A 23922-nucleotide genomic window follows, 5' to 3' on the forward strand; every position below is an offset into this window, starting at 1 on the left:
ATGATGAAGCAGGGTGTGAGGCGACTCCTTGTTCCAATGAGCAATTTGGAGAGGCGTGACCAAGAGATTCTCACTTCTTTACAACGGCAAGTGGCTCAAGAACATTGAAAATGGTAGTAGCAAGAACCTCATTGTCAATGCCAACATCCACTCTTCGTCCACCTCGACCTACATGCACGACAAGTTTTGCTGTCTCTCGAGAGAAGACATGATCTGTTTCCTAATCGGTTGCCTCGGTACTCTAGGTCCACTCCCTCTCGGCTGGATGATTCATTACGGGGATTGAGGATAATGCGAGTTCACCATTTTTTCCCGACATTTCTGTTGATTCACCGGACCAAGTTGGATTGGTGAAGCCAATGAGCTCGGGTTTCATGTTTATAGGCAGAAGTGCACTTTTGACATGTAAAATCACGAGCTCATTGGCAGCTGTAATGGCTCAAATGTTGTCTCACAGGGCAACCCATGTGTTGGTGACCGAAGATGAAAATGAGGATGTTTTAGTTGGGGTGGTCGATTATGCGGATATTTTGGTTGCAGTTACCAAACAGCTGGCAACATTGGTTCCGACAACTCGATCGATCGTGGAGCTTGGCTCGGAAATTCGAAGTTGAATGCCCATCTTGTCGGTGTCTGTGTGCATTTGCCAATATTATACATGGTTGTTGCAGGGTGCAATCCACTTTTCATGGAAAGATATTCCAGCCAAGCTAAAAAGCTTGTAAGTGGAACCGAAAAAATTGTTTTGTAATAAAATTGTTTGGAAACACAATTCCAATAGAGGATGTTATCTATCTGAGACTAAATTGGAACCTAAGAAAAAGTAAAGGAAATAATCTAATTCCTTTAAAAAAGAGAGAGAATTAAAGGAAATAAAATACTCTATTTTTTATCCTAAGATCGGAATCAGTTGAGGCCTGTCTTTATACAGTTTCCTTAAGACAGATTTTCGGTCACTCCTTGGTGCTCTAGATCCTTTGGTCGTTTGTCTTTCCTTGCCTTCGACTATCACCTTGCCTTCGACTATCACCGGAAAAACTAAGGGAAAAAGAATATTTTCTGAGAATGAGAGAAAATATTTTTTAAAAGAATAAGACTTCTTGAATTATGAGATATGAAAAACTAAGAGATTTGCTCATATTTATAGGAGAACTTTGAGAGAGATTAACTCCAATTAAAACTCTTTTAATAACTAAATTTAAACATATAATAATATCTTTTAAATTTAAAATAGTAAACCTAAGAGATTTACTACATATAGATATCTTTTAGTATATAGATTTAAACATATAATAATATCTTTTAAATCTAAGATATTAAACATATATACACTCCTTTTATTATTCAAATTAAACAATTATTATTTTTAATTTGAAATATACAAAAATATATATAATTATCTTTTAATATTCAAAGTTAAAAAGGTAACAATTTTAAATTGACATATTAAAAGCGTAATTATCCTACTAATATTCAAATTAAATTACATCTTTTACTTTGCAATATTTAAAAGGATTCTGAATTTAATATAAATATTAAATCCATCAAATTAATTCACCTTTTTTTTCCAACAATCCCCACATGAATGAAATTAATGATTTAATCAAAACATTTTGACACGATGTGGTATAGCCTCTACAAACGATAGTTGCATAGGATTGATAGTTATCCTCCTTTGAACCTTCACTTGTGGCAGTATATTTACTTTACTGGTTAAACAGTAGACGCGATGTCCTTGAATTGTTCTGTCGTTTCTGTAAACGATGGCACACTTCATACAAATACCCTTCTAACAAGAATTTAGTTCTCATGGGTATGTCCTTAAAGCCATGGACATCGCCGCAAGAGTTTGAGATAACTATACCCCAATAGTCTCCTTGAAGCGGTCCCACTTCACTCTCACATAGGTGACTTATGTTGCTTGGCTCACTGCAGCACACAATCGTCATTAAAAGTTTTTTGTTTAACATATACCACTTTGATCACTATTTACATTATAAGAATGAACTTGGGATAAGAAACCTCACAGTGACCGTACACATGATATACAATTAGGTTGTCCATTTGAACCTAGATCTTGGGATCTTTAATCAACAAGGTAGGGTTTTACTTCACATAACACCTTTAAATTTCACGGGCTTTAGTCTTATTCCTTTAGACGTTTTCTCAACTTGATCTCGATTTAACCCTCTGGTTAGTGGATCGATGATGTTATCCTTTGATTTTACAAAATCAATAGAGATAACTCCATTTGAGATTGTTACCAGGTTTGATCTTCCCTAAAGAGTAGTGAAGCAGATCGCTTTCTTTCGGGTTCAATCTTCCTTGAAGATTAGTGAAGCGTACATTTTCCAGATTTGATCTTTCCTGAAAAATAGCAAAACAGATTAAATTCAATCTCCCCTGAATTTGCAGTGGAGGGAATTACACTCGGAGATTTATGTTTGTCATAATCGAACGAAAAACTTATATTCTTTATCTTTGTCCTATTTTTATTACATGATAATGGACAAAGAGGGGCACTGTATATACTTGTTTTCTTCCGGGGGTATATAAGTTTTTTTAAAAATACATATTATACGTATATATGTTATAAGTAAAGTGATAAATAATATATTTTTGAAAATATATTATATATTTTTAAAATTATGGTTTTTGAAAATAATGTAAATATTATTATATAGTTTGGAAATCGAGTTTTAAAGCATAGCTTTTAAAAATAAGTTTTATAATTTGCGAAGTATTAACTATTTGTTTATTTTGTTTTGTTTATTTTTTATTTTGATTAAGAATTACTTTTATGTTATTTTATTTTCATTTTAGGTCCGGTTTGGTTTGCAAAAGTAGAGTCCAATGATATGCTCGCTTGACCCAGCAAGCTAACCAAATGGAATGAGACCAAGATTTAATCGAAGTCCAGGAGAAAAATGTACAGTAAGAAATTCAATGGTCCAACAGGCCCAAGCAAAAGGTTCAACAATTAGGGTTGAGTTCTCATCCAGATGTCGTTTATCAGGGGCCATTGGATCTGATCTAATCCAATGGTCCTGATTAAGAGAATCAAACTAGGTTTTTTACAACCCCCTAAGTGAAGCTTGTCGCACACCTTGGAACCGCCAGATCTGAACCAATCCTATGGTCCAGATCAAGGGACCTAACTAGGGTTTTCATTACCCTACAATTGAAGCACGCACAGTTGTCTTCTGGCCGTTAGATCTGGCTTTGAGATCTAACAATCCAAAGTGATCAAGATTATGGTTTTACCCTAATGACCAAATTGGCAACCATCTTCATCGAGTCTCAACCGTCGATCTCCTGACGCGTGGTGTGCACGTCTGAGCCCCCTAAATTGGTCACAAGCTTAAAAAGACTATTCTGACCACAACACGTTCGGATCTAGTCCCCATAGAGATCGTCATCCTCTCTAAAAAATCACCAATGATGATAGCAACGAAACCACCTCTGACATGTTCTCTCTTCCACAGTCATGATAGTGGTAGAGACACTCTTCGCTCGAATGAGCAAATAGACTAGAGGAGACCCGGGAGCCCTCGATCTAGCCACTGTGGAATCATCAGCGGGGAAATAAGCCTCATTTACTTTCCCCTCACATGCAAGACAAATGAAAAGTAAGAAAAGTAAGAAATCAAAAAGAAAAAAAGGAAAATCAGGGATAAAGGGTATATAAAAATCCATCAACCAAACCAAAAAAGGGGCAGAAAAAACAGAGAGAAAACCGAGAGAAAAAAAGAAAGGAGGAGCCTTTACCTTTGGAGAATGGGTGGCTATCATGGTTTCCCCAGAGTAAAGAGACCATCTGATCATCGAAGGTAACCTTTTTTGCCTTGGGTTTCAGTTCAGGGTTAAAAACAAAGGGAGAAGGGGATACTTTTAAGGTTTTCTAGAGTTTCAGGGGTTGTTTGGTTGAGGAAATGTGAGATTCTCATGGGAATGAAATCTATATTTTCCCGTTTGATTGACCAGGAATCTTATTTCTGATAATGCAAGATTACCAATAGTGGATTTTTGGGGTATATTACCAGGAATATCATTACCCATTCCCTTAGGTATTATTGGATTACCGACGTTTTGGACTAAAATGTCCTTAAAATTTTTTTATCCTTCTTATGTCATTTAATAATAAAAATTCTACGAAGAATAAATTACAAATTTATCCTTAAACAATTTTAGATTTACAAAATAAATCTATAATTAAAATTTTATATGAAGTTCAGGGGTTAAAATAAAATTTTACCCTTTCATTAAACCTTTTTATAATTTCAATTTTGTAAAAAAAATTATATAAATTTTATGAATTTAAATTTTTTAAAGAAAATATATAAATATTTTTCAAATTGTTAAAAAACAAATATATAATAAGTACAATTTGGTCAAATATGCATTCCAATAATCTTTTATTCTTTTAACCAAACACAGTAATCTTACATTACTAACCAAACACAAAATATAACATTCTTAGTATTTCTATTCTCTAGTAATCTTCTATTTCCACTAGTAATCTTATATTCTGTGAACCAAACGCGCCCTTAAGATCTAAGTTGGAGGCTTTTTGGTCTTAAGAAGGTTTTTAAAATCGAAAAATGGTGTCTTTAGTTGTTTGGGTGGGTGTTGTTTTCTACGGTGGTGAAAGAGGATAGTTTAGAGAGAGTGAGGGTTTTCTGTTTTTGGTAAAGATGAAAAGTGAGCAAATGAGGGGTGAATACCTGTTTTAGGCATAGATTTGGACTTAAACACTAGATGCTAAATGACATCGTTTTGAAGGGGAACCAAGCATTTTGGGTTTGGTTTATTAGTATTTTAGGTCCTTCCCTTTGTATCTTTTTTTATTTTGGTCATTTAATGAAATATGGATTATTATGTTTTTAATACTGCCAATTTCATTTTGTTTACGTTTTGATCTGTGTTTAATGATATGTTGATTGGATGTTTGGATTATTCGCATGTTGGGTCCTTCTGATTTGTTTGAATTTATACTTAACCCTATTTTGAATGGTTTAATAATACTTTAGTCCCTGCATTTTCCTCATCATGTTATTTTAGTCATTTTTTAAATACATACATATATATTTTAAAGAGAAAAAAGCGTCAGTGACCGAAAATTGCATTTGTTTCTTAAGAATTTTCTCTAAAAAGATAGTATCCGCGCGGACGTGTCGAAGACACGTATGACCACGACCACGACCACGACCCGAGACGAGACGGTGGCGGCGGCGGCGCGCGAGAATCCCCTTGTTCTCTTTCACTCAACAAGGAAATGAGAAATACAAGCCTTAAATACACTTCCCAATAGTGTTTCCAATACTATGTGGGATTAAGCATTACCAACAATTGTTCCCAATATGCCTATATTTTTGGACTATCTCTGAATGCTTTGATAGAAGCTTGTTATTATTTTTGTGTTATTGTTTTTGTTTAATTGAATATTTTTGTCCCAAAGATACAGCTCCACCATGAGTATTAACCTTTTCCTGCATTTGAGAAAAAATAGACCGAGACATTAAAAAAATATAAAGAGTATATTAAAGCTTAAAGAGCATGATGAACAAGCCAAAATAAACCCCGGAAAAAGAGTCAATTTCAGATTTCATGAATGAACTATTCAATTAAAACGAGATGACTTTCCAAGCTTAATTAACTCACATTTATATCAGTTTTTAAGTGCAAAAGTCCGAGGCCAAAGTTGCGAGGAAATTATTCATGGCTTCACACTTGTACAAAAAAACATAGGCATATTGGGAACAATTGTTGGTAATGCTTAATCCCACATAGTATTGGAAACACTATTGGGAAGTGTATTTAAGGCTTGGATTTCTCATTTCCTTGTTGAGTGAAAGAGAACAAGGGGGATTCTCGCGCGCCGTCGCCGCCGCCGTCTCGTCTCGGGTCGTGGTCGTGGTCGTGGTCGTGGTCGTGGTAATACGTGTCTTCAACACGTCCGCGCGGATACTATCTTTTTAGAGAAAATTCTTAAGAAACAAATGCAATACCAACAGCTCTACTGCTTTTTTCTTTTGACCGTTTTGCGATTATCTGAATCGCGTTGCGATTCTTGGAAGACATTGCGATTCTCTGAATCGCGTTGCGATTCTTGGAAGACGTTGCGATTCTTGGAATCGCGTTGCGTTGCGATTTTCTAAATCACGTTGCGATTTTGTTGGTCATTTTGGCAAATCAAAAAAAAGTTGGTTAAAATCGTATATTATAAGGTATTTTCGGTCACTGACGCTTTTTTCTCTATTTTAAATACTATTTTAAGATTTTTTATATATGTTTAATATTATATATATATATGTATGTATGTATGTATATGTACCTATGATTTACTAAAAGCAATATTTTTAATACTTTAATATGTTTCAAAATATGTCTTCTAATATTCAAAATTTATAAAATTGCTAGTATCGATACTCTTGAAAGAGTATCGTTACTCTTGCCCAGAAACTCACGAGTTTGCCCGAGAAGAAGAACAAGTTTCGATAATATCCACTAGTATCGAAACTCAACCCGCAGAGAGTATAAAATAGATGCAAAAACTCCTATTCTTCTATCCCAAAGACCTTAGTGAGGTCCCTAAACATTAGTGTTTATGTAGATACAATGTATCATAAATAGGGCTTTAAACATATTAATAACTCTGAAACATGAAATCTACCATGGGAGTGCTTCAAGCTCATGCAACCTACTACATTTCATCTAAATGACTTACACATGGTATAGTTGACTCAAAAGTGAGTTACCTTTGATGCTAAACTACTGAATACACCAAATGCTCAACCAAGGCTGAGTTTTTCCTTCCTTTTAGCTTTGAAGCTTTCTTCAACCTCCCTCACTAAACAAGATTCAAAAAAAATATATTATTAGTTGAAAGTGAAGTCTAAGAAGGGTTTAAAAACACTTTCTATATCTAGGAAACACTGAAAACGAGCTAGATTCTCTGAATTCCTTAAACCCATTCAAAACTCGTTTTTGTCATGCATCACCAAACCTTGCAAGAGTGAGCTTGAAATGAAACTTGGGAAAAGTATAATGTGGTTCTTACCTTGGTTTAATGGGATAAACTGGAGATAAACTAAAGCTCCCACCTTTGCTCAAGTTTTCTAAGAATGAATGTTAAGCCTTAGAAGAAGAAAATGGCAAAGGAGAGTTGAGAAAATGAGGAAGGAAAAACAGATGTGAAATCAGCTTTAATTAAAGGATTTCAACTTTATTTTTTAACAAGGGTATAATTGCTACCTTGGTCTCTCCAATTCTGACCGCAGATTAAAAACACCCTTTTTATTTACTATTAGGCTTACCTCAAGCCCAAATCCTCCCTAATTTAAGTCAAGGCTTCCTACAAGCTAATGAATTAAACCAAGGCCCATCTCGGGTTAGCCCAATACCTCTAACCCGAGATTTGGGGCGTTACACTTTCCTTATAGATGTATGAGTTCCACCAAATTTTAAATTTTAATAATTATAAATATTTTTGGTGTCTTTTTCATTTTGTTTGTCATATTTGATATCTTATGCATCTTGTAAATGACATTTATTAATGCTGCATTCATAAACCATGCATTGTTTTCAGGTTTTCCAAAATAATTAAGGGCAATGTTGTCTTGCGTTGTGGGTTAATGAAATTATGGCCAACATGATTGGGTTTCACGTTAATTTACATAGTGAGGGGATATCCCTTTTAAATAAAATCGAGTGGATTAGGTCATTTTCATTGAGTCAAATATTTTAAAAAAAACTAATTTTTCTCTCAAAATTCAAATTCAGACTTGTAAAATTCCACCATTTAGACTACATATAATCAAAGAGTACTAATTTTGGGCGCTGTGGGGGTGCTCACCCTTCCCCACACGTAATCGACTCCTTAACCCTTAAAAATGGATTTCTGGTTTAACGCATACCGATTTTGTCTTTTTAAATGATTTTTCTTAAAATTGTTTTAAAATGCATTTTTAGGTATTTGACCAATCTAATCAAAAGGTTAATGGTGACTGCAAACTTGTTTTTGAAATAAAACCCAAATTTCTCGAAACATTTTAGTCGAGTGGCGTTCTTGGGCTTAAGGATCATTCTGAAAATAATATTTCAAGCAATGGTTCGATGACATAATATAAACGGAGACCCGATCCACAAATTATAGTTCAAATATTTTTGAGATAAGATTTTATCATATCCTAGTCAGCAAGTTAACATCTAGCTTAATAAACTATTATTTTTAACGAAAAATGACGAATTTGAAGCATATGCATAGTCGAGTGATCATTTTATAATTTTAATAGTCAATGGAGTCAACAAAGTAGGGTCCAATAGTTGGAGAATCATTTTGTAACTTCTAATAGTCGAGAGACTCAATAAAGTAACATCCTATAATCAAGGAACCATTATGTACTTTACCCAAAAGAATTTGAGTGTTTGATCGATTAATTATATGTGAGTAGTTTTTGAAATTGTCATATGACCGCTCACCATAAAGATTCTAAAAACCAATTATGCATACGTGAATATTTTATTTATAACAAATACTAATTTATAATTAGAGAAAATCACCTCAGTGACCAAAAATGCCTTATAATATACGATTTTAACCAACTTTTTTTGGATTTGCCAAAATGACCAACAAAATCGCAATGCGAAATAAAAATCGCAACGCGATCCCCAGAATCGCAAATCAGTTTCCAGAATCGTAACGCGATTCTGGAAAATCGCAATGCGATAGTACAAATTCGAATTGCGATTTTGCCAGAATTGCAACGCGAATATGAAAATCGCAACGCGAGCATATAAATCGCAATGCGATTCTGACTATCGCAACGAGTATCCGTAAAAATCGCAACGCGTATCCGTAAATCGCAACGACAATACATAAAATCGCAACGCGTATCCGTAAATCGCAACGAGAATACGTAAATCGCAACGCGATTCTGAATATCGCAACGAGAATACGTTAATCGCAATGCATATCTGTAAATCGCAACGAGAATACGTAAAATCGCAACGAGAATCTGTAAATCGCAACGAGAATCTGTAAATCGCAACGATAATCCGTAAATCGCAACGATAATCCGTAAATCGCAACGAGAATCTGTAAATCGCAATACTGAAATTTTGGGTATATAACTATGCAACAGCAGCAAATCATAAACTAAATCCCTAAATCGCAACTCATTCCATCTCCATCTATCGCTCTCTCCGGCGACATCCGTTCCTATATCCAACGACATCCTTCCCCATCCGGCAACAGGTTTTAGTTTCGCAGCTCGTCTGTTTAGTAAATTAATTTACAACCATGAAATCATCTAATGTTGATCATGTTTGGATAGATTTGTGTTTTGGAGGGTCATGGGAGAATGTTCATGGTGTTTTACAATATATGCCTTTACCTATGAATCTTCAACTAAAACTGTCTTTACAAAAGTTAACTTATGAAACTCTAATGTTACGTGTTTCAAAGAAATTGAATTTAGAGCCCCTAAGTGGATTTAGGTTATCTTATCAGAGAAAAGGTAAAGTTTATTTGTTATCCGACAATGAATATGTTGAACGATTCATTGCTTACATTAGAGTTTCGCAAGATGATGTTACATTGTATGTTGTTGAACCTAGAAGTAGTGAAGTTGGGTCAGTAACGGGTAGTAATCAACTAAGTTCTTCAGCCCCAGTTTATGGTGCTCACAATGTACAACGTTGTTATCAACCTCAAAATTTAATGGTTCCACCACAATTTCATCACCAAGAAATTTTTGTTTCACCGCATTTCCAATACCAAACACAATATCAAACACAATCTCAAAACCTACAACCTTTCCCTAATCCAAATCCCAATCAACTTTCAGCACCAAATTTCGGTTTTCGTATTGACCAGTTAGACGATGATGAGCCAACAGAAAAAAATTGTGAGTACTAGTCAGTATTCGAAATTTGATCTTGGTCAATACTCGGACTTTGATCTTGGTCAATACTCGGATTTTGATGATGTTTCAGAAGAATAATCAAACCCGGCGTGTAATGATTTTGATATTGGTCAATACCCGAATTTTGATGATGAAACAGGCGTTGCCGAAGAAGATGTTGTTGATGATAATGAGCAGGAAGTTACGAATGTGAATGAACATGTTGAACATCCATTCTGTAATTCATATAACCCTGAAGAAGAAACAGAAAGAGAAGAATTCCCCGAAGAAAAGAAAAAGAAGAAAATGCCACGGGGAGTATAACTGGAATATGCCAGAATTACTTCAGATACCGGAAGAAGAGTAGGTAAATAACGCAATTGATTGTTACACAAAAGTTATTCGTATCAAGAAAGATGATTGTTTTGATACAAAGGAAGACTTGAAGATAGCTTTGTATACGAAATGTGTGGAATATGATCGTTTCAAAACAAGGTGTATGATTGACAAAAACTGTACGTGGCGTATGATTGCAAAGAGGATAAAAGATTGCGAAGTGTTTCAAGTTAGGACTTTTATTGATAAACATACATGTTCAAGAACCCAAGTTTTTCCTAACCATAGACAGGCAAACAAAAAGGTGTTGGGTGGTTTTCTGGATGAGTTAATGTTTTTGAATGGCAGAGTATATCGGGGACATGAAATTATGACTGACATGAATGCTCGGTTCAAGATTAGTATCTCATATTCTCAAGCTTGGAGAGCTAAATGTTATGCCTTGGAATTGTTGAGGGGGTCGCCAGAAGCATCGTTTGCCCAACTGTCGGCTTATTGTCACAATTTAAAGCTGAAAAATCCTGGGTCGGTAACTCATATCAAAACAGATAGAGATGGAAGCTTTGAGTTGTTGTTTATCGCCATTGGTGCTGCGGTTAGTAAATCAATATAATTTTGTTGACTCATTTTTGTTAGTTACATGCATTTCACATTTAAATGATTATATTTCTTATGTATATTATTTGTAGATTCGTTCGTTTATTACTTGCATGCGCCCAGTTATTATAGTTGACGGAGCACATTTGAAAGGTCGATACCTTGGAGTAAACTTATTAGCAGTAGGCATGGATGCTAACAATGGGATATTGCCAATAGCTTACGGGGTTGGCAAATCTGAAACCTCTGATTCATGGACATGGTTTATGGGGCATCTTAGGGATTGCATAGGTCCTATTAGCAATCTGACAATCATATCCGATAGGGCAAACTCAATTGACAACACTGTTAGAAGGTGTTTCCCAGATGCTTTTCATGGACTTTGTGGTGTTCATTTGTATAGAAATCTAAAATCAAGGTCTGCTAGTATAAAAAATCACAGATGGACATACTGGAAGGCTGTAAAAGCTTATCGGGAAGTGGATTTTAATAAGCATATAAACTGTTTAAGACGTGTTTTGCCTCAGTGTGCTAAAATACTAGAAGATGTCGGGTTTGAAAGATGGTCAAGAGTACATCAACTTGGAGCAAGATATGGTTTCATGACGTCTAATAGTGCAGAATCAATCAACGCTCTAAGTCGTCATTCCCGGAAATTACCATTACTATGTTAATGGAGTTTTTTCGAGCCTCTATTCAACAGTGGTACTACAAGAAAAGAAACCATGCAGGTAATTATTTCTTTAAAATCGTAACTTATCATATATTTTACTAAGTATTGTTTATTTAAATTTACAGGAACATTGGAACATCGTGTTACACCATAGACTGAAAAAAAGATAACGAAACGTGTTGTGAAGTCAACGTCATGGAGAGTTGAACCGTGTTCAAACACTTTGTTTCAAGTACTGGATAATAACTTAAATGGGATGGTCGATCTAAATGCAAAGACGTGTAGTTGTATGAAATGGCAAACATCTGGTTATCCGTGTGGCCATGTTATAAAAGTTGCTCTTCTTCTAAACCAAGATCATTCAAGCGCATACGCTATGGATTGTTACACTACGAAGTTTATCGACATACTTATGCCGAGATTGTCTACCCTATTCCACATCCTTCTGAGTGGGACATACCGGATGACTTATAAACAGTTTTGCCACCAGCCATAGACAGAAGGCTACCTGGCCGACCAAAAAGTCACGATCGTATACCGTCTAAGGGTGAAGAGAAGAAGAGATCGACATGTAGTCGGTGTAAGGAAAGTGGTCATACAAGGTTGACATGTGGATCACCAGTGCCATCACAATCATCTTTTCCTCTACCAAAATATGGATCCTCATCAAAATCCAAAGCTCATACGGTGTCAAGCAAAAGGCAATCATCTTTAAAATCCCAATCACAACTGGCTTCACCTTTTGGGACTGTTAACTTAGGTGATTTTTAAATGCAAACGTTGTATTATGTGGATTTTATGTGTGAACTTTTAACATTTTCAGTTGAATTAATGACTCAAGCTAACCATTTTGACTTAACCAACTCTTACTTGTTATTCAGTTGTTATCACTTATTAGGCATTCATTTGACTATCGCAACACGGAAATGACGTTCGCAATCATCTTAATGACTATCGCAACGCAGAAATTACAATCGCAACGAGAGAATCGCAATGCGAAATGAAAATTACAACGTGAAAATCACAACGCGAGTATGAATATCACAACGCGGAAATGACTATCGCAATGCGAAATGAAAATCGCAACGAGAGAATCGCAATGCGAAATGAAAATCGCAACGAGGGAATCGCAATGCGAAATTAAAATCGCAACGCGAATTTAGTTTCGCGTTGCGATTTTGTCATTGCGATTTTCATTTCGCATTGCGATTCTCTCGTTGCGATTTTCATTTCGCATTGCGATAGTCATTTTTGCCTTCAACATAATGCAGATTGAAATCAACAAAATCAACTATTACATTTCAATCAATTAAACAAGCACAAATAAGAATTATGTTCACATCAATTAAACAAATCAACTTTTACAAATCATCTTTTACAAATCAATTAAACAATAAAAAAATAAGCAATAATTCTTATTATTTCCTCATCTACTATTGAATCAACTTTTGCAGCCATACATCATTTTCACGCAGCTCACTTCTGAGATTAACCTGCAAAAACCAAACATTTACTCAAACAACACTTTCTACACATCTAAAACCTACAAACAGCAAATTATTGAATTCTAGGTACTTAACCAAACATTTTCAAACCAAAAGCCTATAAACTTACCAATTGTTTATGGACATTTTTATAACGCGGATGCAGGTAGGCAGCGTCTCGTATATATCGATCTAGCCATATAATGCCGAAACCACAAGGCTACTGCAGCTCTATCTCTATCGGTGGGAGGTAGATACTTTATATTTCTTGTCGTCAAACGCTCCAACGCCAAGCATACGAGAGGACCACAATCCCCTCTGGCTCATTCCGTTTGTTGTGGTGCGGTCTCGTCTCTGATAACTGTAATATTAAGCTTCTTGTTTCCAGAACGAGTCCAATAATTTATCGCATCCAAGAATTTAGCCAAATGAGAGCTCCATCCCTTAATAACATCTCTTAAATCAGCCAATGATATGTAATTTATCAGGTTGTCATATACTATTGTCTTAAGGGATGGGAGCTGAAGCTCGACGAGAAGCCAATGTTTACGTTCCAAAACAGGGATAAACACCTGCAATCATAAGTAATAATTCATTCATTTGCGCACTTATTTATGAATACCTTTAAACTCAATCTAAAATAAATACTAATCTTATCGACCTCCCACCATGCAGGATAAAGTTTAGCTTGTCCATTGCCCAATGCAAATGATTCATCTCGTTGATTCTTCAAGTGAACGGTGTTAAAAGACGTCGGCATAATTGTATATCGTGTATTTCTTTTATTTTTCTTAAGTTTCCTAATTATTATAAGACGTGTCACCCACGCATCGATATGCTGTTTTACAAAAAAAGACATATATTAGTGACTTACATAAATTTAAAAAAAAATTAATCAAATTGAAATATAAGAAAAATATAAGACTTACCCCCCATCGAAATAGCCATTGTCTTCGACCCCTAATAATACGCCCCACCAAGACCGATCAAGCAACAAATAGATATCATCGGTGAGCTTGCATATGTCAGTGAAACACCCTGGCTCCGCTCATATAGATTAAAAATCAACTGCGGTCTTAGCCCAAAGGGTGTTATCCAGAATTGTGTCCGGTAGTTGTCTCCTCTCCACTTCAGATACCGGAATGGTACTGGCCGGTAACTAATACGAGAGCCAACTCTCATCCATCATGTCCGGCACGTCAGAGGGTTTCTCAAGAATCTTACATATGACGCCATGTGAATCGGGCTCTTGAAAGGTGGGAGGGACCTCTTCAATGATGACAGTGGCCTCTTGAACGGTGGGAGGGGACTCTCGAGGAATGATAGGGGCCTCTTCAACGATAGGAGTGGACTCTTGAGGGATGACAGGCGAGCCGGGCTTCTTCTTGCGGTGCCTTCGCACTATTGGGGTGTACGGAGACTTAATAGCACGTGCACGCCGTCTGATGCGTGAACTCCGTCGTGCAAGCAAAACCCGACGTAAAGCATCCACCTTATCGGGCCGCTAAATAATTAAATACAAAAATCAATAAATAAATAGACATGATATTTAAACAGTGAAAACAAAGACAAATATGTTTCAAACTTGCATTGTATTCACCCAAGTCATTATTCTATCATAGTTCTCAAAATGCATCAGATAACAAAGACAAATATGTTTCAAACTTGCAACACTGTCAAGTTAGTATTTGTCTTTGTCTATTGGTTGAAGTAATGCAATCCATTCAAGTTTCAATTTGCAGAAGAAGAAATAGTTTACTTTCGCAACACGAAACTTAAAATCACAACATGAAAAATGACTATCGCAACGCGAAATGAAAATCGCAACGAGAGAACCGCAACGAGAAATGAAAATCGCAACGCGAAACCAAAATCGCAACGTGATTATAGTTTCGCGTTGTGATTTTGGTTTCGCGTTGCGATTCTCTCGTTGTGATTTTCATTTCTCGTTGCGATTCTCTCGTTGCGATTTTCATTTCGCGTTGCGATAGTCATTTTTCACGTTGCGATTTTAAGTTTCGTGTTGCGAAAGTAAACTATTTCTTCTTCTGCAAATTGAAACTTGAATGGATTGCATTACTTCAACCAATAGATAAAACAAAGACAAATACTAACTTCAGAGTATTAAAGAATACACAGTTTAGCAGAATTGGTAGCAACCGAACAAATTTACTTTCAACCAAAAGACAAAACAAAGACAAATACTATTTCACAGTGTTAAAGAATACACAGTTTAGCAGAATTGGCAGCAACCGAATAAATTTACTTCAACCAAAAGACAAAACAAAAGAAAAATATTAACTTCACAGTGTTAAAGAATAAACATTTTAGCAGTATTGGCATCAACCGAATAAATTTACTAAGCAATCTAAGTGAAATGGTTAATCTAAGTGAAATTACGAGTAAATTTATCATCAAGTTAAATATGGAAATAAACTTACCTCGTTGCGTAGAGTATGAACCTCATTCTGCAACGATACTACCATCTCACGTAGAGCAGCAACCTCACCACGTAAAGTAAACACCTCCACACGCCATGCACCATCGTTATCGCGTAGAGTACCGATCTCCTCACGCAAGGCATTGACCTCATCACGTAACTCCCTTGACTCATCCCGTGGAGGTGGAGAACAGGGAGATAGAAGTCGTGGCATCTTTGTCGGTCGCCTATCATGAGGTGATGGTGGAGAAGAGGCTCGATGATGTGACGGGATAGGTGATGGCTCTCGTTCTAGAGGTGTATAGTCGGGTCGATCAGGTGATGGCTCTGGGTGAGGTGATGGCTCTCGAAGTGGAGGAAGTAGAGACTGCTCATCATTCGTGCCATCAAAAAATCGCTGACTAGCTTGCCACCAATCAGTGGCAAGCTCATCCTCCGTGGGTGTCAGTCTTTGTAATGGAGTGTTGGCCTCCTAACAATATAAAAACTCAAACAAAGTTAAACGTCTACTATTAATAACTTGTTTATATATGAAAGTATTTGTGTTAACTTACATTATTTATTGTCGCATATGGTATTAAGTCTTCCCAATCCAACAGACGTTTCCTCTTTTAGGAAATAACCCTAGGAATATCATTTGAGGTTTTTAATGCATATGTCTGCATGATGGGGAAAGCCTCGAATATCCAAATCTACAAACAATATAATAACAAACATTAGTAATTGTTAAATAATTAATTATAATTTTGGAAACATTATATAGAAATTCTTACCTTAAAGGCCCAAACAAAGCCTGACAAAGTGTATTTCGACCCATCGCCACGCAAGCTTTTACGGTCATAAAAGGCAGACGACAACTTAGTCCAGGTAGCTTTCCATATATACGAACCCCATGGAAACAGATTCCATGCATTTAGGTCATCTACCAATAATATTAGCTCCTGACGAATAGGTTGTCTGGCCTCTCTGCCTAAAAAGCCGGCATACAAAAGTACTAGAAGGCATACTCGGACAACATCGACGTCGTCCATCCGAGTAAAACCATCTTTCTTATTAAACAATTTCTTCAGGTCGTCGACGTGTAAGTTCGGCTTCTCCATTGACTCATCAGGAAAAACCCAGGATAACCATGATGGGCGGGCGATATAACGAGTGTACCGGCCTACATCATCGTGTCCGAATCGTAGACTAGTGATTAAGCAGAACTCCTTCCGCCCAAAACAAGTATACGCCGGTGGAAAATGAAACCATATCTCTTCCTCACCACGTTGTATACTGTCGGGTAGATCGCTAGTCATGGTCTGAAGCCACAAATGGGTCAAATTAGCATCTCCACCCGGATGCTGTACTCTCAGCCATGGCCCGAAGCAGGTTTCCTCAAACAATTTTCTTTGTGCAGGTGAAAGCTTCGAAGCAATTGTAGTGGATAGGCTAACTTTATTCCTTAATGTCAATGAAGCCGAAAAAAATTTCTACAAAAACAATAAACATACCAAGTTAGATATACCAAAAACTACACTGTGAAGATATACCAAAAGCAATAAACATAAAGAGTAGTAGTTTATTCTTGAAACTAAAATTTGTAACACTGTTTTGTCTTTTGGTTCAAATGAAAATCGCAACGAGAGAATGACTATCGCAACGCGGAAATGAAAATCGCAACGCGAAATGAAAATCGCAATGCGATTTTGGTTTCGCGTTGCGATTTTCATTTCTCTCGTTGCGATAGTCATTTTCGCGTTGCGATTTTCATTTCTCTCGTTGCGATTCTTCTGCAAATTGAAACTTGAATGGATTGCATTACTTCAACCAAAAGACAAAACAAAGACAAATACTAACTTCACAGGGTTAAAGACTAAACAATTTAGCAGTATTGGCAGAAATCGAATGAATTTAATAAGAAATCTAAGTGAAATGGTTAATCTATTATTGAAATTACCAGTAAACTTATCATCGGTTTCAATATGAAAAACATAAAATAATGCAAAAATTTCAAAATAAAAATAATTAAAAAAACTAACCCTCGGAGGTTGATTTTCCATTTCTGAATGATTGTGAGGGATTTCTGACCGTGAATGGTTGTGAGGGATTTCGCCGGAGATGGGGACAGAAATCTTCGGAGATGGGGACGGATTTCGCCGTAGAGAGTGAGAGATGGAGATGAGACTGAGTTGTGATTTTAGGTTTTAGGTTATGAGTTACGATTACGGGATATACTGTGGACGGTTCAGTGTTCCGATAATTAATATTCGTGTTTGGAATTTGAAAATAAAATACACGTAGCGATTCTAATGGCGCTTTAAAAATCGCGTTGCGATTTATGGATACGCGTTGCGATTTTAAGTATTGTCGTTGCGATTTACGGATACGCGTTGCGATTTTTACGGATACTCGTTGCAATAGTCAGAATCGCGTTGTGATTTATATGTTCGCGTTGCGATTCTGGCAAAATCGCAATGCGAATTTGTACTATCGCATTGCGATTTTCCAGAATCGCGTTGCGATTCTGGAAACTGATTTACGATTCTGGGGATCGCGTTGCGATTTTTATTTCTCATTGCGATTTTGTTGGTCATTTTGGCAAATCCAAAAAAAGTTTGTTAAAATCGTATATTATAAGACATTTTTGGTTACTGAGACGATTTTCTCTAATAATTATCTTATTTTAAAAGAAAAATATTTTATGCGGAGCGTTAAAGACGTGGGACACAATAATGTCCAAGTAGGAGGGCACCTGAGATGACCCAACATGTGTGTGGTGTAAGCTTGCAGCATTGGAATATTCAGATTGGCCAATTTGATGAAATGCCTGCACTATTCTTTTTCGTCCTCACGAATTGCCATATCGATCTTCCACTAAACACTTGTTTGTAAGCACTATTGTTTCGTTATAGAGTGGGTTTTACCGATAGATAAATAAATAAATACATAAATAACTTCGAGAGTTACACAAAATTTTATGTTAAAAGATAAATTTTTAAAATAAAACTTATAAAATTTTATGAAATAAAAAATAATTTTTAATAAAAAAACATAAAAATATATAAAACATATGATAATTTTAAATTTTCATTACTTAATTCATTTATGAATATATTAAGTGACACGTGTACCTTCAAAAAGCACACATTGTGGAATTTATTCTGGACTGATCTAATTTATAAATGAATAGATGATGAACTGTGCGTCTTTTTGTCTGATTTGGGAAAAGCCATTAAGCAAATGTAATAATTATTTGAGAAATGGGATTAGCAAAGCTCTTTATTTAAACTGGCATTTTGCTGCTTTATGTGTAGGGTTTGACCATGCACATAGATTTATTAATGGTTTTTTCTTCGGTTGCTTCTAAGGTTTTGTTTTGATTAATTTGGTCTGATACTGAATTAACTCGTATTATATATCTAACTTTAGTGGATAAGTTTGATCCGAATTCAAGACTTTATTTAAGAGATATTAAACTGTTTAACACTTGAGTATATTTATTAATGCTTTTATGGAAATATTAAGCAACCACCACGATTAAATACTGTTAATGGCCAACAACATATAATATTTTAAGAAAAAACATTCATCAAAAGGCAAATTGTTTGGCCTTCTTACGTGGAGTTTACTAGTTTAGTGTTTCATGTGCTGCGGTTGTAGCTACAATGGAAGAGATTAAATTATTTTATCGGTTAATTGTCTGTTATTAAAATTTATAATTAAATCGATTGATCTAATCATTTTAATATATATTATTATTTTTACTTACTTTAAATATACTATTTCATATCCCTGTCATGGTAAAAATAAATATTTATGTAAAACTATATTTAATGAGAATTTATTTAACGAGTGACTATACATACATAGAATGGTAAAATATTTGCATATAATCTATTACATGAATATTTTTTTTATAGGGAGATGGAAAGGGATAAAATTCTGCCTATTCCCATTTCCCGATTTTGGCATGCAGATTGCCGTGTATGGTGTGGGGGAGAAGTCGGACATGTACAGTGTTCGATTGCTGCTGGGCGAGGATGAGATCTCACAATTGTCTGCTGGGTTTTTCAAACGTTTTTGGGAGCGTGCGTGTCAACGAAAAATCAGGATTCAGGTGTGGAAATTTTATAAAAATTTCATCGAATCTTTTTATTAAAAGATTAGTTGCAGATCCTTTTTGCCCGAACTGTTTGAACGTAATTGAGTCGAATGTTCATATTAGCAGAGTTGTTTATTAGCTCGTGCAGCGTGGGAGGGGTTAGAAATTCATTGGCCATTACAACATAACTCGACAGATTTCCAACAGTGGTTTGGGTGGCTTTTAACTCATTCATCAGCTATTTTTGTTGGTATTTGGGCACTGTGGCATGCACGCAATTTACAATTTCATGAAGGGAAAAAACTGGGAGTATCTGAGATTATTACTTCCATTGGGGCTCAATGTCAGTCCAACCTTCCCAATTTGGATATATAGCTCCTCCGTTTGTCAAGATCAACTTCGATGCATGTTTCAAAGAAGCAAGAAATACAGCATGGTCAGGGGTTATAATTCGCGACGCCGAAGGTAGCATAATGGGAGCGAGCCGGAGGAAGATGAATCGGATTACCACGCTGTAGACCTGGGCTTCAGGGATGTTATTGTCGAAGGGGATTCGAAAGCTGTGATTTCAAAATTATCTTCAGAGACCACTGATTATTCTGAGATCAGTGCACTAGTTTGGGAAGTTAAAGGGAACGCAAGAGGATTGCATGCATGTACCTATCGGCATATTCACCAGTCGGGCAACAAAACAGCTCACTTGTTGGCGACGCTGAACAATGAAGATGAAGATAATCGGTTCTGGGTCGAGGAGGCTCCTCGGTCAGTGGAAGAGCAAGCTTCTGAGGACGTACGCAGGTTAGAGCCACCGTAGGGGGCTCTCTCTCCGTCTGGTTGAGGCTCGATTTTTTGCTCTTTTGTTCTTCGTTCTTCACCACTTGAAGCTTTCAAGGTTTTCACATTGGGTTGACGTTTATTAGAGTAGATAGTGGAGTTTGCTTTTATTTTAAGTGCTTTTGCTTAGCTATGGGTTTTCTTGAGAACTGTGTTTTGTTCCTTTGTTTGTTTTGATAAAAAAATAATAGTTTTTTATTTTTCTTATTTGAAGAATATATTGAAATATAAAAAGCATCACAATGATATTAATTATCATAAAATAAAAAAATTGTTTAATCATTTAAATAATAAATATATAACATATAATGCATTTTAATTACTTTTTATTTTAAAAATAAATCAGTTAACCGAGTAATATTAAGTTGATCGGATTAAAACCATAACACTCGATGAATTTGATTAAATTTAAAAAAAAAAACTGATTATTGCTTGAAGGTTTAATTCAATAAAAATTTTTGAAATAGTGTTTTTGGGAGATATTTTAGGATATAATTTAGGATCTTTAAAAAATAATTTGAATATTTTATAGTTATTCAGTTTTACATAAAAAATTATAATTTGAATATTTTTATTATATATTATGAGGTTAAATCATTCAGTTTTACAAGAAAAAATTTCAATACTACATATTCTAATTGTTTTTATGCGCATGGATTAGATTAATTAATTGATATTTTAATTTTTTTTATAATCATTATAATTTACAATTTAATAATTTGTAACTTTTAGGATTTTTCTAATTTTTATAATTAATGGTTGTAAAGGGTTGAATCCAAAAAAAAAAGAAACACAATCAGGGTTATTAGGAGTGAAAATGGGCAATGTTTTGAAACTTTTGATGGTATGGCTGCCAAATTGGTGGATATCTACAACAAATTAATTGGTGCTGCTGATCCTATGGTCCAGGATTGCCCTACTGAGTGCTTAAAATAACTTCTAAGCTATGCTTTACCTGTTGGTACTGAGAGGGTACTGGATGGAGAGGTTTCTGATAATGAAGTCAAGGAGGCTTTGTTTAGACAAGGCAAAGATAAGAGCCTAGGACCTGATGGATTCACCTCCTGGTTCTTCAAGGTGGCTTGGGGGATTGTTCACTCAGACTTCCTTAATGCTGTGAGGTATTTCTTCCAGACCTCTTACCTTTTGCCAGCCTTTAATGCCACTACAATAGTTCTAGTGTCAAAATCCTTGAATGCATGCATGGCTAAAGAATTCAGGCCTATTTCTTGCTGTTTTGTGGTGTATAAAACTATTACTAGGATTCTGGTTACTCGACTAGCCTAATTTTTCCCTGAAATGATTTCTGCCAGTCAGTCTGCTTTTGTCAAAGGTAGAAGCATCACTGATAATACACTTTTAGCCCAAGAAATTGTTAAGGGCTATTCTAGGAGAAATCTCTCTCCTAGATGTTCTATAAAAATTGATCTGCAGAAAGCATTTGACTCAATTAGTTGGAATTTCTTGCTGAATGTTCTTAGAGCTATGGGGCTCCCTGCTAGATTCTGTGGGTGGATTGAGACTTGTGTAACCACTCCTAGATACTCAATTGCTCTGAATGGCAACCTAGTGGGGTATTTTAAAGGTGCTAGGGGTGTTAGGCCCACTGTCCCCATACCTATTTGTAATTGTTATGAATGTTCTCTCTAGATTGCTTGATGTTGCTGCTAGGAATGGAATTTTTAGATTCCATCCAAGATGTAGGATGATCTTCCTTACACACCTCTGTTTTGCTGATGATCTACTGCTATTTTGTCATGGTTATGTGGATTCAGTATTGGGAGTGACTAGTATTTTAGAAAAGTTCTATCACCTCTCTCGTCTCAAGTTAAATGCCTTGAAAACTGAGCTTTATGTCTGTGGGATCAATGGTGGTGAATTAGAACAGATTCAAGCAGCTACAGGGTTTAGGACTGGTCAACTTCCTGTTAGATATTTGGGTGTTCCTTTAGTGACTCGGAAGCTCTCAAGGAAGCATTGTACTGCTCTGTTGGAGAGAATTAAAGCCAAATTGAGGCTATGGTCTAGCAAGAATCTGAGTTTTGGAGGGAGATTACAACTTATAAAAGCAGTATTATTCAGTATCTTCAACTACTGGAGTAGGCAACTTATTTTGCCTAAGGGTGTGATTCAGGATATAGAGAGGCTGTGCATGAGATATTTTTGGAAGGGTAATGATTCCCCTGCTCGTGGAGCAAGGGTTAGCTGGAACCAGATATGCTCCATTAAATCTGAAGGAGGCTTGGGGCTAAAGAGTTTGACTTGCTGGAATAAAACCTGTTGTTTTATGCTTGTTAGAAATATCTTGGTTGGCGAGGGTTCCCTATGGGTTGCCTGGATAAAGGCGTATTGCTTTAAGCTTGATGATTATTGGAATGTTGTTAATAAACCTCACTTTAGCTGGATACTCAGGAAGTTGATCAAATTGCGTGAGGAAGCTAGAGGCTTATTTCCTGCTTCAGGTAGTTGGTTGCAGGCCAAAGGGGGCTGGATTTGGAACAACATCGGGACAGGAAAAGCAAAGTAGCTTGGCATAGAGTCATTTGGTTTCCTGCTCACATCCCTAAGTTTTTATTGATCACGTGGATGGCCATCCTTGATCGATTGCCTACTAGGGAGAGACTTTGTCGATTTGCTGTGTTGACTGATGTAAGCTGTGGTCTATGTGGTACTGACCTGGAATCAAGGTGTCATCTGTTCATAGATTGTTATTTCTCGAGGGAGGTTTGGAATGTTTTACTACAACTATGTGGGTTGTGAGTGCAGTGGCTAAGTTGGGATCATCTACTCTACTGGCTGGTCAGCAACCTGAAGGGTAAGTTCTTGCTGGTGCACATACTTAAACTTGCATGGACTGGTTTTGTATACTTCATTTGGGAGGAACGTAATCGCAGATGTTTTAGAGGTGTGATGTGTTCGATAGATACTATTGTAAATATCATTAAGGAGGCTGTTAGAATCAAGTTGCATAAACATTGTATGAATAGGCTAGATAGCGTAAATAGGCAGTTGTGCATTGACTAGGGCCTATTCTAGATGTTCTTTTGTACATTGTAACAGCTTGCTGCTTTCATTGGATGAAATACACATTGTTTATCCAAAAAAAAAATTCGACCAAGATGATATTATTTTCATACATTTAACAGTAATTGGTGTTATTAATGATGACTTTAATTAAATAATTTATTCACCAAAAAAATAGCCTATTTGATCCATAATAATTAAAAATGACGACTCCTTTGATTTTTCAAATACAATTGAAGGAGTGAAAAAGGCATTTAACCATTTTTCTTTTCAAACGAATTATATTGTCCTACTCATGCAGGCAAGAAGAATACATGAAAAGAACAAATTCTACTTCAATTAAATTGTCTTCTAAATGGGATATATATATAGTCGGAGTCACAGTTTGGTGAGGGTGGACACGTGCTTACTCTAGAATCTAAATTTTTTTTGTCAGTTATTTATTTTACTGATGATGTTTACCTTGAATTTTTTCGTGACCGCTCTAAAATTTGAGTTTTTTTTTCGATTAATTACTTATTTTATTGACAGAGACCACCCTTAAA

At 35.8% G+C, this 23922-nt stretch overlaps 1 protein-coding gene across 1 annotated transcript; it reads left to right on the top strand.

The window, feature by feature from the left end:
* LOC120143162 lies at positions 1–22880 on the top strand. The gene is made up of 7 exons (XM_039157551.1): positions 1–86; positions 541–721; positions 19394–19534; positions 19989–20317; positions 21298–21474; positions 21667–21927; positions 22004–22880. Exons 1-7 carry the CDS (start codon positions 1–3, stop codon positions 22878–22880), a joined length of 2052 nt encoding a protein of 683 aa, XP_039013482.1.
* The last annotated feature ends 1042 nt before the right edge of the window (positions 22881–23922 follow it).

Source organism: Hibiscus syriacus, unplaced genomic scaffold (assembly GCF_006381635.1).
Source record: "Hibiscus syriacus cultivar Baekdansim isolate YM2019G1 unplaced genomic scaffold, ASM638163v2 tig00110833_pilon, whole genome shotgun sequence".
Taxonomy (NCBI): domain Eukaryota; kingdom Viridiplantae; phylum Streptophyta; class Magnoliopsida; order Malvales; family Malvaceae; genus Hibiscus; species Hibiscus syriacus.